This window comes from Nannobrachium achirus (assembly GCF_963921795.1).
Source record: "Nannobrachium achirus genome assembly, chromosome: 11".
In the NCBI taxonomy this organism is placed as follows: domain Eukaryota; kingdom Metazoa; phylum Chordata; class Actinopteri; order Myctophiformes; family Myctophidae; genus Nannobrachium; species Nannobrachium achirus.
The window spans coordinates 23,399,109-23,416,027 of record NC_137820.1 but is presented as its reverse complement, the minus strand read 5'-3'; the positions used below and the strand labels follow the sequence as shown (position 1 = coordinate 23,416,027).

Genomic DNA, 16,919 nt, shown 5'->3' with positions numbered 1-16,919 from the left:
CCTCTGGCTGAAAATGTGTTTATAATAATGATTAACATGAATATTCCCATACAGCATGTTGTATTGATTTGAACTTGAGTGAAAAGGTGATTTTCTGCTTTCCAGACAATTGGGTTTTGTCCCCTGATCAATACACAGATATAATTACACGTATATGGAAATGGAGGAGTCATCTGTTTTTGTTTAATCTTTGGTTAATACAATAGAAAATAGATCAATTATGTTCCTTATAACATGTTTTTTAATTTGACAAAGATTTAGCGTTCAGTTGAGATCAAACAAGTTCAGTGTCAAGTCAAACCTTCAACAGCCTCTCTGTACACTTTAATTGATTGGCTAGTCAGTCAGAACTTTACAATGCCTGGAAGTTCCACAATGGCAGGGAATTCCCGGAGCATAAATGGTTTCATTTTTAGCTGTGATCCATGTGCAGGTCATTTGAGTTCTTAACAAAGCATCTCAGAAGTCCGGATTCAACAGTACTCTGACAGCTTATGGAATACATCCTGTGCTGATGGTGATTGATTTCATGACCAAGTCCTTACCAAGCCAAGCAGCAAAAAGAAAGTCACCCTTTTAGCGCTCGGGTTCATTTAAGTGGGTGGAATTTATCTAATCTTGAGAAATAGCTGGGGAAATGAGCCTTGATTAGTTACATGTTAACATTATGCATTTGAGTTTTAGTAATATATATATATTCATTTCGGGCCTCTTTATTTACAAAACTATTTGCCACATCTCGCAGAAGCAGGGTACGGTGATAAAATGTATCTACCCTTGACATCCTTTGGAGAAGCTGGGAGTGAAACTGTTAGATATATTTGTATAACCATTAGTACATTCTGATTTGTGTACCATTTTGTATAGTGTCAAATTAATATTGAAGAGATGACATTTTCCATATCAAGTAACAAACTTGACACAGAAAGATAGCTGACAGTGTTAGGGGGGGCTAGAATAATGTTTTGAACTTCCAGGCAACTCTCTAATACAACAAGCTGATAAACAACCTCCAAGATAAGACAACCTACGTGACACACTCAACTGTTATACTGGTGCTTGCCTTGAACACTACATAATGCCTTGTAACATCTGATATCATATTTCTCTCTCAATTGAATTAATCATCATCATCATTATTATTTAACCACACTATCTGAGTCTTATTCTTTTTGTGACAATACTTTTTGACTTGGAGTGAAACAACTTGTTTTGGGTTCTTCGTGTCTTTGGGCTGACTCTATTTCCATGGTAGCAATTAAACCCAACAGAAACTTATATGGATTAAAGCCAAAACTGAATCACGTATGGTCAGGAAATCCACCCATAAGAATAGCCAAGAAATCCGGCCACTGTTGCAGCTCTAATATTTATTAAACTGTTTGTACTAATAGGGGTTCCCATGGCTTTTGTAAGATTAGACGAACGATTCAAAAATTATTTATCAACAGTTATACAATTCCAACAGGATTATTTGAACTGTCAAAATTCAAGACTTTATTTTGTTGGAAGCAGCCCACCAAACTGGTTGTGAGTAACATCCATAAGTGAGTCATGAGAGAGAATACCAGAGCAAGAGCTTCTGTCTTGCACTTTGAGCTAAGCCATCACTGCCAAAACACACTGATTAGACATTAGCTGAGAGGACATTATTTTAGGACGCATTGTGTGATTTTAAAGCTAACTGTGCAGTCATTTATCTAATCCCCAGAGCCCTCCCAGGGAGATCAGACATACACTGTGGATATGAAGAGAAAGGATGATGATGGTTATGTTAAATCATGATGATGAAGATGTTGACTCGCCACATAGCTGACAAAAACTTACTGTGGATGACCACTGCGCAACACGGTTTATTACAATCACACCCACAAGGACACGATATGAGCTTTAAAACATTTAGTTCCACTTGAAATGTTTATCCTGGAGTTTTGTGTTTATGTGCATTATGTATGGTAAATGGTGCATTTATAATAACGCCTTTATCCAAGGCGCTTTACATAGATTGTGATTTACATTCACCCACACCGATGGCGGAGGAAACCATGCAAGGCACCAACCTGCTCACCGGGAGCAAGGAGTCTTGCTCAAGGACTCTTCGACACTAACTCTGGGGGAGCCTGGGATTGAACTGGGAACCCTCCGTGTTCTAATGACGGTTTCTCTACCCCTGAGCCACTGCTGCCTCAATGTATGTTGAGCTTGTGGTCTAAGCCATAGACTATTAGATTATCATCTAAATTTTCAGTTCATAATTAGATGTTGTTGTGATAATATGCTGTTAAGGTGCAGTCATCAGATACAGATCTAATTAACTCACTCTAGATTGTGTGTGTGTGTGTGTGTGTGTGTGTGTGTGTGTGTGTGTGTGTGTGTGTGTGTGTGTGTGTGTGTGTGTGTGTGTGTGTATGCGTATGCGTATGCGCCCGCTCATGCGCGCGTGCATGTGTGTTTGTATTAGTGCACCCACCCATGCATTTGTGCATGTCTAAATTTCATTTCCCTTGCACCAATCTATTATAGCACACACAGGATTTAATTGACAGTAGCGAGGTCTAATGAGATTCCATCTCATCTAATTTGTCTTCCAAACACTAATGTCTTCTTGGATGAAATATGATAGTTGTGTTTCAATCGACGGCTTGTTTCCACTAATGCCCCTAAGTAACACACCAGGCTGGGGGTCGAAAACATTTGAGAACTACTGATTTATTAGAAGGCATTTGTAGAATCGACCTCGGGTCTCATTAATGGGTTGAACAGCACCCTGCTGTGCACATAGTGATGAGGCTGACCCCACTACTCCCACTGTGCCCAAGCACTTCCTCCAACAGCCCCAGAGTCAATGAGCGAGGCAGCAAGCTGAAAACTCACTCTCTGAGGACACTGTATGACTCATGTTATTGTATTTTTGCCTCACTGTGTTGACGCACACACGCGTGCACGCACACACACACACACACACACACACACACACACACACACACACACACACACACACACACACACACACACACACACACACACACACACACCATCTGCCAATATTTGAACGAAAGCTTTAAAAAAAGAGTGCAGGGCAGGCAGTGCTTCATGTAAAATTTAAGTATAAACAAACATTTGCATTGGGATATGAAGTCAAGATGGGTTGATCGTATACAACTTGTGGAGCATCCTGCTTTCAGGGGGCGGAAAACAACTACGCCTGCATTGTAGAAGCCCCCTACGCTGCTGCAGTGACACTCACCACAGAAGGGATGGGGTCTGCACTCTGCACTGCTCCCCCTCTCATGCTGTCTGGAAGAACTGTTTATGGCTACACACCACACAGGGACAGGGGCAACATATGGCCCGTGGACCATCTCTATCCAGCCAGTGATGTCCTCAAAGAAAAACCTATACCTATTAATTTAACTAAGATATATTTAGAGTTGTGAAACAGTCTGCCAGTCCATATTTATAACATAATGAAGTGACCTACAGTATGAAGTTGACACCTGGCAAGATATACTGTACATTTGTAGCCTATTTTAACAGTTGATTCTGTGTTGAAGACACATCTTGTTAAATCAATCTGTCATGTCTATCAAATTGATTAATGCCGTTTCAGCACTATGTGTTTCATGTTTTATTTCAATTGTCCAATGTGTGGCCCTTCCTTCACATAACAAAGTCAGTACGGACGGCCCTCTGGTCAAAGAAACGGTCCACCCCTGCAGTACAGTCCTCTGCATTCATTTCACTCTGACCAGAGTACAAATGTAACCGTTTGTAAATATATCCATTTGGTTGCATTTGCACTCTCTGAGTTCTAAATGGATACATTAACACTGAGGATTTTACTGTGTACCAAAGATCTTGAGAGGCATAGCTGCTCTGATTCTTTCTAACAATGAGAAAAAGATGAGGTGTTTAAAGCGACTCCAAATTTAGCATTTTCTTCTTTGAAGCACAAAGCTTTGATAGCAGCTAGCTTTCTTGTTATAGGCTACCTCCACCCTCAAAAGAAAGATCCCAAATGATCAGAAGCACACAGAGACAAATGCAAAGAGATGTTCCATAAAGGGTCAAATTAGCACTCCAGAATTTACTGTATGTTTAAACTATTAATATACTGAATAAACACCACTTGCCTTTAACTAAATATACCTAAAATCAGCCCTGGCTTGCCTCTTGAGACAGCAGACTGACGTGCCAACAGCAGAGGCCTGGATAGAAACCCCGTGGGGTTATGATATCTTAATCCAGGCAATTTTCTGGATTAAACAGATCGTCTCTCTCCGGTGTGGTTCCTCTCTGGCACATTATCTGATTAGGTTTAGCATTAACGGCTTCTGTTAGAACCTATATGACCTATTTAGTAAAAGAGATGAGTTATAAAGTGACGTGAGAACAGGGCCCATCCGCATTCATGAATTATTTACAAAGAGAAACCGTAGTAATGTTGTTTGGGAAAACACATAACCTCTAGCATCCATCCAGTGCATCCATGAACTTATGATAGGATACAGTAGTCATGTACTCTCTGGTACTGTATACAGTGTACACACACACACACACGCACGCACGCACGCACGCGCGCACACACACACACACACACACACACACACACACACACACACACACACACACAAACACACACACACACAAACACAAACTCTTATAGTTTCAGTTGAGAGTGGCAGTAAAAAGGGTTTGTGTGGCCATGTCATTCTTCGTAGATTTAGATGGAGTAGGTCTTGACTTGTTAAATATTGAATGGAACTTCACTCCAGCCACTTGGAAAGGCCATGAAAAAGTAATGACAACAAAAAGATTTGTCATTTTTTGTTGCACTTGGATTCATGTCATTTAAAAAGAAATGATGTAATGGTGAGTGAACTTAAGGATGATATCCTATCTAGGAGGATTATGAGGGTATTTACCTATTATGTGGGTGCAAAACATGAAGGAGATCACAGACAAATACATAATATAGGTAGGTAAACTTGTAGTCTTTAGTATGACTTTTTCCCATGCATAGCCTATCTTACAGTATAATGCACATATTGTTGGCTACTATGAACTTGTTCAGCATTCAGAAGACTGACCCCATAAAAAAGGTATTTGTCATTAAAATAGCCTTGACTGTAATATCATGTGCCATATACAAAACCTAAAATATATGCCTACTTTATTCTAAATCAAATGTGTCTCACTTCGTTAGTTACATTTAAAGTGCATGTTCAAAGCACAAGTTGTGATCACTTTAAGATTAAAATGCGCCCCTGGCAAATAGTGGGAGAGCAAAGCACTCCTGTTCTATGTCCCCTCCTCTCTCCATCCTTTTCTCCGAACCCGAACCATTCATCTCTCCCCTCCTTCAGACTTCACATCCGGGTCATTCTCTGCTAGTATCTGTCTCTTGCGTCTGTGTGTGTGTGACTGTGTGTGTGACAGTGTAATTTTCTCTACCGCGCTGTGCTGCAGCCCCCTGCCCGATCGCGCTGCTTCCTCAACGGATACCATGTCTACCGTGCAGCGGTGATGATGGAGCTACCTTCGCGTTGAGCTGCTGGTGGCGAGGAGGACCCGTGTGTCACGAAACAAGGCAGGATCATCATGAGACAGACGGCAGGCTACTGAATGGCCAGCGGTCTGCGGTGATTATTCGCCCGACGATGTCTAAGAGCCTGAAAAAGAAGAACCACTGGACCAACAAAGTCCACGAAGCGGTCATAAGCAGGGGCAAAGAGGGCGAGCTGGGGTTCGAGCTGAAGGGGGGCGCGGAGAACGGCCAGTTCCCCTACTTCGGGGAGGTGAAACAGGGTAAAGGGGCCGGCATCCAGAGCGGCAAACTGTCCCAGGATGAGCTACTGCTGGAAGTCAACGACATGCCAGTGGCCGGACTCACCACCCGAGACGTGCTGGCCGTGATCAAGCATTGTAAAGACCCGGTCCGCTTCAAATGTGTCAAACAAGGTGAGTTGACTACACACAGCAGCAGCACTACTGAGCAGGAGGCGGGGGAGGAGTATGTGTTTGTTTGTATGCCGTCCAGCTGTGTTGTGTTGGTGAATGTGTATATGATTAGTCACAAATGTAATTTGCAGAGAGAGAAGTCACACAGTTCGCACTGTTTAAAAGGAGAAATAGGATCAATGTGCGATAGGTTTATAGCCTACTGAACTAGCCTTTGGAAAATTGGAAATATGTCTATTTATTTTTGTTCGTGGGGGGAAAATCTGATCACGGGAGGAAATTATTTGTGGAAAACAGCGATATGATTTCTAACCGTCTGATCGACTGAGTTGTCCATGAGGTTTAGAAGAAATCATATCGCCCAAGAAGAGATTCACCGTCTGTTTATCACAATGTTGCTGGTTCGGTGCCACGGTCCGCCCGAGGGGGTGTGTCCGTTAGGCGAGGTGCCATGGCCTGCGGTTTTTCCGTGATTTCGGTCAGGGGACATGGATTATTTCATTAATTACTCCTGAGGCTGTTTTTTTCCCTCCTCTGTAGTCTGGGCAACAGAAAGGCTCAGCATAGCCAGAAGGCCAAGTGGCCAACTCTTTCTCTTACCCAAAAAAGGGGGGGTTAATATGAGTTGGATCAGTAACTTCTAGTTGTTGTTATTACACCATGGTAGATGTGTAATTAGCTATAGCACTTAAGTCTTAAGTTGCGATGACTCAACTCGGTAAAACATCAATTCATGTCGTCGACCACACACACACACACACACACACACACACACACACACACACACACACACACACACACACACACACACACACACACACACACACACACACAATGTTGTTATTAATGTACTTCCACAAAGATGATACATGTGGGAGTTAGCTATGTTGTTAAAGTTACAGAGAAATCATAAATAGATAATATTTATGATTTTGTAGTGTACATGTAGTGTACAGTACACCTCTACACCCCCCCCCCCCCTCCCTTCCAGGTTGGGAAACACTGGTCTATTACAGTAATAGTAGAGAGCAGCACTGTTGACTGAGTGACCTGCTTCTGTCACCAATTATAAATGCAGACAGTAGGACAGGGGACACTGGGTCTGGGTTGAAAAATAGTGGATGAGATACTAGTGCTATACACACACATGTCGGACACTGACTATAGTGCATTTAAGCGCTTATTTCTGCAGAATTTAATTGATTGTATAATGTTTCCTTGCCTGTGTATGTAGTATACTAACTACACCAACATATATTATGATAGTTGACATTTTTCTCTTCAACTTTGGTACATCTATATATTTTCTTTTTTCAAACACACAGGATACATACTTTAAAGTGGAAGACTAGCTATTTTTTATATTGTTTTCCGAGCTGACTGAGGATTTCACTCAGAGAGAATTGTTGAGGTTTTGACCTCAACCAGTGTTTGGTTTGGCTGCTGATGAAGCGGTACTGGATACACACAGTGAATGCCATAAGGGTTAAATGCTAATGTGGATGTAGATTAGATGTTGACTGCTCCTCTCCTCTCCTCTCCTCTCCTCTCCTCTCCTCTCCTCTCCTCTCCTCTCCTCTCCTCTCCTCTCCTCTCCTCTCCTCTCCTCTCCTCTCCTGCGATCCTCCTCTCTGCCTCCCTGCCTGCCGCACACACACACACACACACACACACACACACACACACACACACACACACACACACACACGTGCACAATTCACTCCTATCCATTTAAACATGAGGCTAGCTATGTATCATGAGGGTTTGGGCTTGTGGCCTTTTACAAAGAGCATCCTTTATTCCTTTTAACTGAATGCCTCTCTTGAGCACACTCCTGTTGTCCCTCTCACTGCTTTTTTCTCTCTTCACTCTACCTCCCCCTCGCTCTTTCTCTCTCTCTTGCTCTTGCCTTTTCACACTCACTGTCTCTTTCTCTCACTCACTGTCACTCTCTTGCTGTAATATTGTTATTCCAGTTCCGCAGAGTGGAGAGTGGAGCATATTTATGGCCTGTGTGCTTGCAGACAGCTTTGCAGACACACAGCCCCACTGAGGAATCATCTAGAAGGAGACCAGTCACTCACTCAGCTAGCAGGCTACAGAGAGGCAAATAGGAGCTGGACGGTCCGTTTGGGCACATACTATACATGTCCACCTACACACAAATGCACAGTCACAGACAGAGAAACGGAAATACAAAGTGCTATGGAGAAGGGAGTCTGTAATGGGCTATGCTCAGTCAGGTATAGAAGCCTCTGTCTCTCCCTCCCTAAAGGGCGTATGACTCTGATGAGGAGGAGCCAGTGCTGTCAGGGCGGTATTCCGATACTGTGCTGTCAGCCATACCTCTGGAACAGGGACAGGGTCACCATCCCTCTCTGCATGCCCTGACCTCCAGCTAATGACATGGGAGACCTTCATACACTCGCCCTGTCCTGATCGTTGCCTCCGGGACACATTCCCTTTCTCACACACAGTCAGACACAGGGCAGGGCACACACCTGGACGCCCAAGGATTGAAAAGTCATAAAAGAAGTAGACAGGGAAATGGGAGTGAATGTTCTGGTTGTAGATATGCTGTGTGCACACAGCTAGCCAATGGAATATGATGGTTTATTTACAGGGCCACGACCCAGGTTTAATAATGTTTCTACTTTATAGTAGGATTGTTGCCAAAAAACAAGTGCAGTTTGCAGTAATTTTGTATATAGTTATTTCAACTATATGCCAACAAAAAATTACTCTCTTTGAGACTATATCCTAAAGACAGGATATTAAAAAAAAGAAAAAAATATATAATATTTGTGTGCATTTCTTTGTAATTATTTGATAATGATCTCTTGATAGGGTTCAGTTCCTCATCCCACCAGTATATTAACAGCAAGCAGGCATGAATTGACAAGGCTGCTTGGATCATTGAGGGAGATATAAAGTGTTATGAAGATCACAGTGCCAAGAGGTGTTAGCACAGTGTGCAAGAGAAAGAGTGTGAATATGTATGAATTGGTGTGTGCGTGCATGCACAATCGAAAGCAATCACACAAACACACACTAGGGGGGAATCTTTGAGTTGGTGAATCATTGTTATCTTCATCATCAATATCCTTTGTTCTGGCATCACAATAGCTCCGGAAACCTATGTCATGGATTATTGTGAAGTAATACAGTTGTAGATCTGTGAGTCACTGTGACTTCCTAGTCTAGAGCATGTTTTTTGTAATGATACAGTATGTAGGCTAAGTGTTTTACTACTGGACTTGTTATTACTAATGGATGCAATGTGGTTCTATGGGATCTGTAGCCATGGTCGCACAGCCCAGAAGGACGTGAATGTGGGAATGGACTAGTAGCTAATGAATGTGCTGTACATTTTAAGGGAACCATTCCTTGGCTGTAGCCAATAACCATGCTTCATTTCAGTTGGTCCTATATCAAAACTGCCTTGTGTGCTCAAGTTGAGTCGACGTTGGGACCAGGGACGTGCTGGCCATTGGGAAAAGTGGGACAACTTCCTAACGGCCGGTTCATTCCCGGCCGGTCCAGGACGGCCATTAGGAAAAAAATAAAAATAAAATGTCGGCCTTCGTTCCATTTTGGGGGCTGGGCGGCCAACAAAGTCGGGCAGAAACCTCGTATCTCCAAGTTTCAAATGTGTACATTTATTCGCAAAGCAAAGCCCTGCTTCATCATACAAGGCCGTCGCACAAAAGTAGTGAAAACAGCAGATCTACAAGCACACAACGCCTCACGGTGCGAGGCGTTGTGTGCTTGTAGATCGGCTGTTTTCACTTGTTTAAATCATTTTTAAAATGGTTTTGGACATACAAGGTTTCCACCCGACAATGACGAAATATAACTCATCTAATTGTCCCACTGGCTTGTCACTTGTCATGATCTGAAATGGCAAATCTTTGAGTAGCAGCAGCGCTCTCTATAGCGCGCAATGAGGACCTCTACAACTATTTTTCCCGGGCTGAATCAGGGGCCCAGCACGTCCCTGGTTGGGACATTGCAAAAAACATGTCATCCCCCACACACTTTTGTTTACTGTCGCTTTCAATTACATTTCTCTGAGATGAAAAGTGTGTGTGTGTGTGTGTGTGTGTGTGTGTGTGTGTGTGTGGGGGGGGGGGGGGGGGGGGTCTAGTAATAACACAGAGACTCAGCTTGAAAATTCACTGTAAATCTTGCACTGGTTTACACAACAAAACACAGGATATAGATAATCCGCCTCACCTACTCAAAGGGATTCATGTGGAGAGAAACAAACTTATTTTAGCTAAACTTTCCCTAAAGTCCTCTTTTTTAGATGACATGAATAAAGTTTGTAGTTCTTTAGGGAAGGGGTCTTCAAAGTTTTTCAGGAAGCAGAGACCCCTACTATTGTATTATGTTGCAGATTAAACCTTTTCATAGATAGCTTCATTTTGTTTGTTGACTTTGGCTCTGTACTGTCTGTAGTCTGCTCTTTTTTGAGTGGTGGTCACACCACTCCTGTAATTCGCTTTCACGATGTTACTGACCGTGTATGTCTGTCGCCGTGTATGTCTGTCGCCAGCCATACCTCTCCTGACCACACACACAGACCACAAACACACACACACGTTAAAGGAGGGGCGCTATTGAGCAGGCAGACTCAACACCCTCTCCTCTCTCTCTCTCTCTCTCTCTCTCTCTCTCTCTCTCTCTCTCTCTCTCTCTCTCTCTCTCTCACACACACACACACTGTAGACACACACGTAGCAAGGAGGGCGCGCGCGCGCAGACACACACACAGTCACACGCACGCACACACACACACACACACACACACACACACACACACACAAATGTCCGCGACTGGGTGGCTGCAACAGCACGCACAACGTTTTTTCACTCTCTCTGATGATGCACGCAGCGTGCAACTCCTGTGTGTGTGTGTGTGTGTGTGTGTGTGTGTGTGTGTGGCTGCTCGCGCTAATGTGCTCGCGCTAATGTTGCAGCCGGAGACAACTCTGATTGGAAGTGGCGTGCCGCTGAATGGAGCTCCCTGCTTGTGTTCCCACTACTTTACCTCGCATTGGATTTTTATTATTTTTCGGCGCTGTTGTGTGCACTCTGCACTGCAGCTCCGTCCGTCCGTCCGTTCAACACACATCACCCAAGTAAATCCTGGTTTATACTTCTTCATCACGGCGTGTTCCGTGACAAAATGTGGCTGATCTACAACCTCACAACGCCTCGCATCCGCGACGCGTTGTGAGCTTGTAGATCTGCTATTTTCCAGGCGCAGAAACTTGCAGCGCAGCGCACGTTATTATTTGTATTATTTAATAATCTAACATAGCCTACTATTTAAATACTTTCACAAGCCACATTGTGGCTTAATATTCACATTAAGGGTAACAAGCAGGCACGCTGCATGCCATGCACTGCACATTAGAACAAGTTTGCTTGTGAGTGTAAATCCGTGGCTTCCTCAAAGAAAAAGAAAGGAGGGGAAAAAGCGTTGGAAACATAAGGTTCGGGCCTCGGCGCGGGTCGGACGCATTTTAATGATTAATGCTCGGACGTCGATTCGGGTCGGACAAAAAACTGTCGGACACGGCCCACACGGGTTCAGAACGGACAGAAAAAATTGGCCCGATCCCAGCTCTAATCTACAAGCTCACAATGCGTCCACCCCGTCCATCATTAGCCAAGTTTCTTAAAGCAGGTCAAAATAATAATAAACAAATAATAGTTGGAAATAGTTGGATTTAAGATCACAATGCGTCCGTCCGGCCGTCCGTCTGTCTCCCGCCACTGTTGAGCATGAGCAACCTTGCAATCCATGTATTTGACTCTTTTTATTTGACTCTTTTTATTTGACCACCACTCAGTTCACAACAAGGTGTGATTTTTTCCCTCTAGTCAACACCAAACCCCTTTGACAAAAATAGCAGATCTACAAGCTCACAACGCATCTCAGTGCAACCGTTGCATTGTAATCGGTTGCACTGTTGCATCTGCTATTTTCTGCTATGTTCATGTAGAAAAATAAAACATTTTGTGCCCCCCCCCCTCCCCCCGTAGCAACTCTGAGGACCCCCTAGGGGTCCCGGACCCCCTGTTGAAGACCCATACTTTAGGGTGTTGTGAAGGAGGAGAAGACAAAGTATTCATAATTATAAATTGTTTACTTGCAAGTCACGTTTCACCCATGTTTAACTTTGATGGCTGTTGGTAATAAAGCACCTATTAGAAGATTTATGAAGAATGCTAATGGAGGCATTTCCGGGACTCTGAATTGTGTCGAGAGAGCATGGCGAACCATGGCTAACCGAGGTTGGTTGGTTTCTGTGGCATTCTAGAATTACCAAGGCTTTCCAGCGATTGCATAAAATGTTGTGACAGCAAATAAATATGTACTCAGCTTATAGTCACAATGCACATGCACATCATAAGACAGTGGTTTTCAACCAGTGGTCTGGGGACCACCAGTGGTCCTTCAGGGGGTTCCAAGTGGTCCCCAGCTATAAATGATGGAGAGTTGGTAGCCCTTACAGATCTTTAACTCGAATGTAAAATGAAACCAAATGGATCCGTACGGGGTCTACACAATTCGAAAATTGTTGTTTTGATCGACGTTTTTTAATATCTCTCCACATCAATACAGCATGGAATTGTGGACAAAATCTTGATCCAATTATAACAGAATATTGTAATGTGACGCGTGGTGAGCTTGTAGATCTGCAATTTCCACTACTTTTTAAAAGTGTTTGAAACTATATTAACATTTCTCAACATGGAAACGATTATGACGATTATGCAAAATAATCACGATTACCTCAAATAATTGCGATTAGACGATTATGTAATAATTGTGACAGCCCTAGATATACATTCAGGATTCAGCACATGGAGGGCAGCTGGCTGTTCTGACTGTGTAGCACTTTACCACCGTAGGCCAGGCCAAAGAGCTCTCTATTTACTAATGAAACTGTAAATAGGGTCTCGGCAGAAAGGGATTACTGCTTTAGCTAAAATATGAATTCTCCACATATACTGTATATATACTGTAACTTTCCATCAGATTTGTGAAAATCAAATATAAAGGCTCTCTTGTGGTGTCTGCTTTAGGGGGAATCCAGATGAGCAGAAAGTTCATAACAAGCATACTGTACATTTAGGGCCATTCAAAACCTCCATACATATTACATATTAAAGTCTTTGCCTCACAGCGCCACATGATAGGTCATCCATGTGCAGCTTTAGCCCCATTACTGCTAGCATTTAAACCTTTTCCCCCCTGCAACGAATAAGGGAGGTTGTGGCAGAATCCTCTCTGACGTCTGTTCACGACGGAGTGGAGGACTGCGAGAGGAGGGAACCTTCATCTCATCTCTTGTCGCTTTGTTGATGACAGGCTTGAAGAATTAGCACATAACATTCTCTCTGTGCTGCTGGTATTAATAACTCTGTAAGAGATGAGTTCCGTCAGAGACGGAGCCGTGGCTCATTTTTATTTAGGCTACAAGCTGCTGAAGCCACGCTCTGAGGATCAAACTTGAGCTTAGCCAGCCAATGGCCAAATATCTATCTGGTCCAGTTAAGTGAATTAGGTCAGTATACCTAATTCTGTTCACCACGGACGCTCTGCTTCTGAGAGTATCTTGGATTGGGGATATGGCGTGACTACAGTTTATTTATATGCCAAGATTGTGAAATGTAGCAATGGTGTTGTGTGTTGAGCCCGTGCATTTTGAATATGGTTGCGTCTTGTCTTTGGTAACATGTCCTTGGTTCGAACTCCCTTTGGTCCGACCACCTAACCTTAACCCTAACCCTAGCCCTAACCTCAGTAAAACTAACGCTGGTGAATGCTAACCTGGTGAGTATCTAACCTGCCGACGCTGGTGAATGCTAACCTGGTGAGTATCTAACCTGCCGACGCTGGTGAATGCTAACCTGGTGAATTTTAACCTGTTCGGACCAACGGGAGTTCGAACCATGGGGCAGTCCCCCTTGTCGTTCATATGAATGTATGCAAATTAGAAAGTGACACTTGTGTCAGATAAACGATTGGTTTACTCTCAAAGTAAAGTCACCTGCCAACATGAAAGTATTTTCATAAGGTCAGTCAATCATTCTGCAATACATGGCCGCGCTATCATACACAAACAGAATTATGATAACAAGCTATTGTGTTACAGAACAAGCTAGCTGTTGTTCTCCCCTGTGACACTTTCCCCTGCTCTGCTCCCAACAACCCAAATTAGCTTCTACCAGCTGGCGTAGTCTCGTTATGTCAAGTGAAAAAGTACAGTAGGCAGTTTAAATATGTCTAGTGAAAACATAGTTCATTACATTTAGCACGTATACAGATTGTGGTAATCGTGTAGTCAGAAGTAATTTTGCCATCTTGCACTGGAAATGCTGGCATAACACAGTAGAGAGAACCATGGGTATAGCTGGGGTGAGCACATTCTAATATTGTACATATTACTTTCTGTATTGCACAATACAATGTACCTTCATACCTTCCTAACATTTCACCTGTGGGTTCAATTTGTAGTCCTACAGCGGCCATATTGAAGACCAACACCGGTGTTCTGATTGATGTAGAACATTAATTCTATGCCAATCAGACAAGTGAAACGCCTGTGTTGGTCCTCAACATGGCCGCTGTAGGACTACAAATTGAACCCATGAATACGGTATAGGATGGCATTTGTGTAAACAAAAACACTAACATAAAAGCAGAGCTGGCAGGTGAAGCCATTGTTGTAGCATGTATGGCATTGTCTATAGCCTACAATGCGGTGTTTCTAATATGCAATTAGCCTACTTAGAAAGTGAATGGATTTAATGGATTTAAATACTTATGCCCCATGGAATAATTAATAGATACATTCTTACGCATACCTCGCTGGAGGACCCGATAAAAGTTGTTGCTGTGGTACAGTAGATACTGTATTACTGCCACATCAGTGGAAATGAAGTGCGGGTGGTGGTGACAGACTGGCAGTTGAATAAAATCATATGGCTAATACATTGCTTTTATAGTTGGAAGAAGTTCTATATGTGGCTTGTGGCTATACTTTCATGATTCATATCTAAAATCGCCTGTATATTTTTTAATAAACAGTTTCTGTAGTTGGAAGAAGTAATCTGAAGATGAAAGTGATATGGCTATATTTTCATTATTCCATCTAGGAGCGTCTGACTTTTTTACAGTATTACAAATCATACCTCCAGGATTTATTTGCTATACCCTGGTGGTATACCATAATAACGTTATACCACCCAAGCCTTACACGGTGACCTGTAATGAGAGGAAGTGATTGAATTGTAGATTTAGGCGGGGGAGCATTTAGTTATCCACAAAGGTCTTGTCATTTTCAGAAGTCAGGAATGAATGGAGTCAGGATCCCAAGGCTGTTTTCCTCAACATAACAACACCAACCTTTTTAGTGATAGATCACCATGGCAATGTGACTATATAATGCAGTATTTGAGGTCGTGTTGGGGAACAGAGGCAATATTTCACATGACAAGGATGCTGCTATTAAAAGCAATACATCTGCCTGTGATAAAAAAAACGTCATATTCTTATGACTTTTCATGGTGTGGGTGTGTGTGTGTGTGTGTGCGTGCGTGCGTAGGTGCGCACATTTGTGCGTGTGCATTTGTGTGTGTATGTGCGTACGTGCGCGCATTTGTGCGTGTGCATTTGTGTGTGTATTATGTGACAAAGACAGGAAAGTGCGGAAGTGTAGTGTATGCATTCATGTGTGTGCGGTCATTGTGGAACGTGTCAATGTATGTATGTGTGTTCTGTGTTCGTGGTCTCCCACTGACTATGGGCACGTTTGTGTAAGTCTGCAATGTGCCGGGATGCGTCTAAGTAGGTGCTTGTTATTGCTCCTGTAGAAGGCTGTCTAATGCAATTAGCACGCAATTAACAAAGATTAACGTCTTTCTGTGCATGTGGGAATCGGCACACAGTGGAGCCGTGTGATGTGAATTCCAGACTATAATATGCCTGTCCTCCTGTCCCCGTGTCCTCTTCACCTGGGTCTGGTTCAGACTGCAGGTGGGAGGGCAGACAGTGTGACTGTCACAGAGGAGAGTTATCATTAGCCATCTTTCACCTTCCCTGGATGGAAGGAGCCAGGACACGTGGCTCACCGTGGTATCTGTGGAAAGTCTGACTGAATGTCATTGTGTGTGTGTGTGTGTGTGTGTGTGTGTGTGTGTGTGTGTGTGTGTGTGTGTGTGTGTGTGTGTGTGTGTGTGTGTGTGTGTGTTTTAGTCAGGGGGATAGAATAACGCACACATTTTCATATACGTGCAATTACACGCACACGCGCACACACACACACACACACACACACACACACACACACACACACACACACACACACACACAGAGGATTTTACTCAATGTGTGTGTATGTGGCATGTGCGCGTTCACAGACATTTCCTCCAATCTATAAGACAATGACATACTATAGATAACGTGCTTAGCTGTCCTTCTCGTGAGCAGAGGGGCAGGTCTGTACTGAGACAAAGGAGCCTCAACCTCCCGCCCACCCAGCAGCCCATCATCCCTGTGTCATAGGTGCTTATTCACACACGCTTCCTTTCACTGGCATACCGTTAGATTAGCCAGGAGCGCTAATCTGACGCTGACGGGTTCTCCGTGGGCATATGATCTAAAAAGCAAGGATTATAAAAAGCTACACACACAGTAAAATAGTTTTAATGTATCCATTTGTAACCCTTTACCCTTTGTAAAAATGTAACCAAATGGACCCGTATGGATGCATTCTGTACACTCTCTCTGAGTGAAATGATCACTCAGGATTTTACAGTGTAATGAGGGTAGTGAAAGGGACCTGGTGAATGGCTGCCGGCAATGAAAGGCCCAGCAGCATCAAATGTGTTACGAACATCTTTTGACGTCACCCACTTGGTGTTTGGATAGTGGATAC

The 16,919-nt window shown here is 43.3% G+C and overlaps 1 protein-coding gene across 1 annotated transcript in view; it reads left to right on the top strand.

Moving 5' to 3' along the window:
• Positions 1–5,660: 5,660 nt before the first annotated feature.
• Positions 5,661–16,919, top strand: part of magi2b (membrane associated guanylate kinase, WW and PDZ domain containing 2b) — a gene marked incomplete at both ends in the record, with an annotated part of 136,674 nt that continues 125,415 nt past the window's right edge. Inside the window, one exon of the mRNA XM_080737815.1 lies at positions 5,661–5,961. Within this exon, the coding sequence (XP_080593941.1) occupies positions 5,661–5,961 (301 nt within the window). The remainder of the gene's footprint in view (positions 5,962–16,919) is intronic.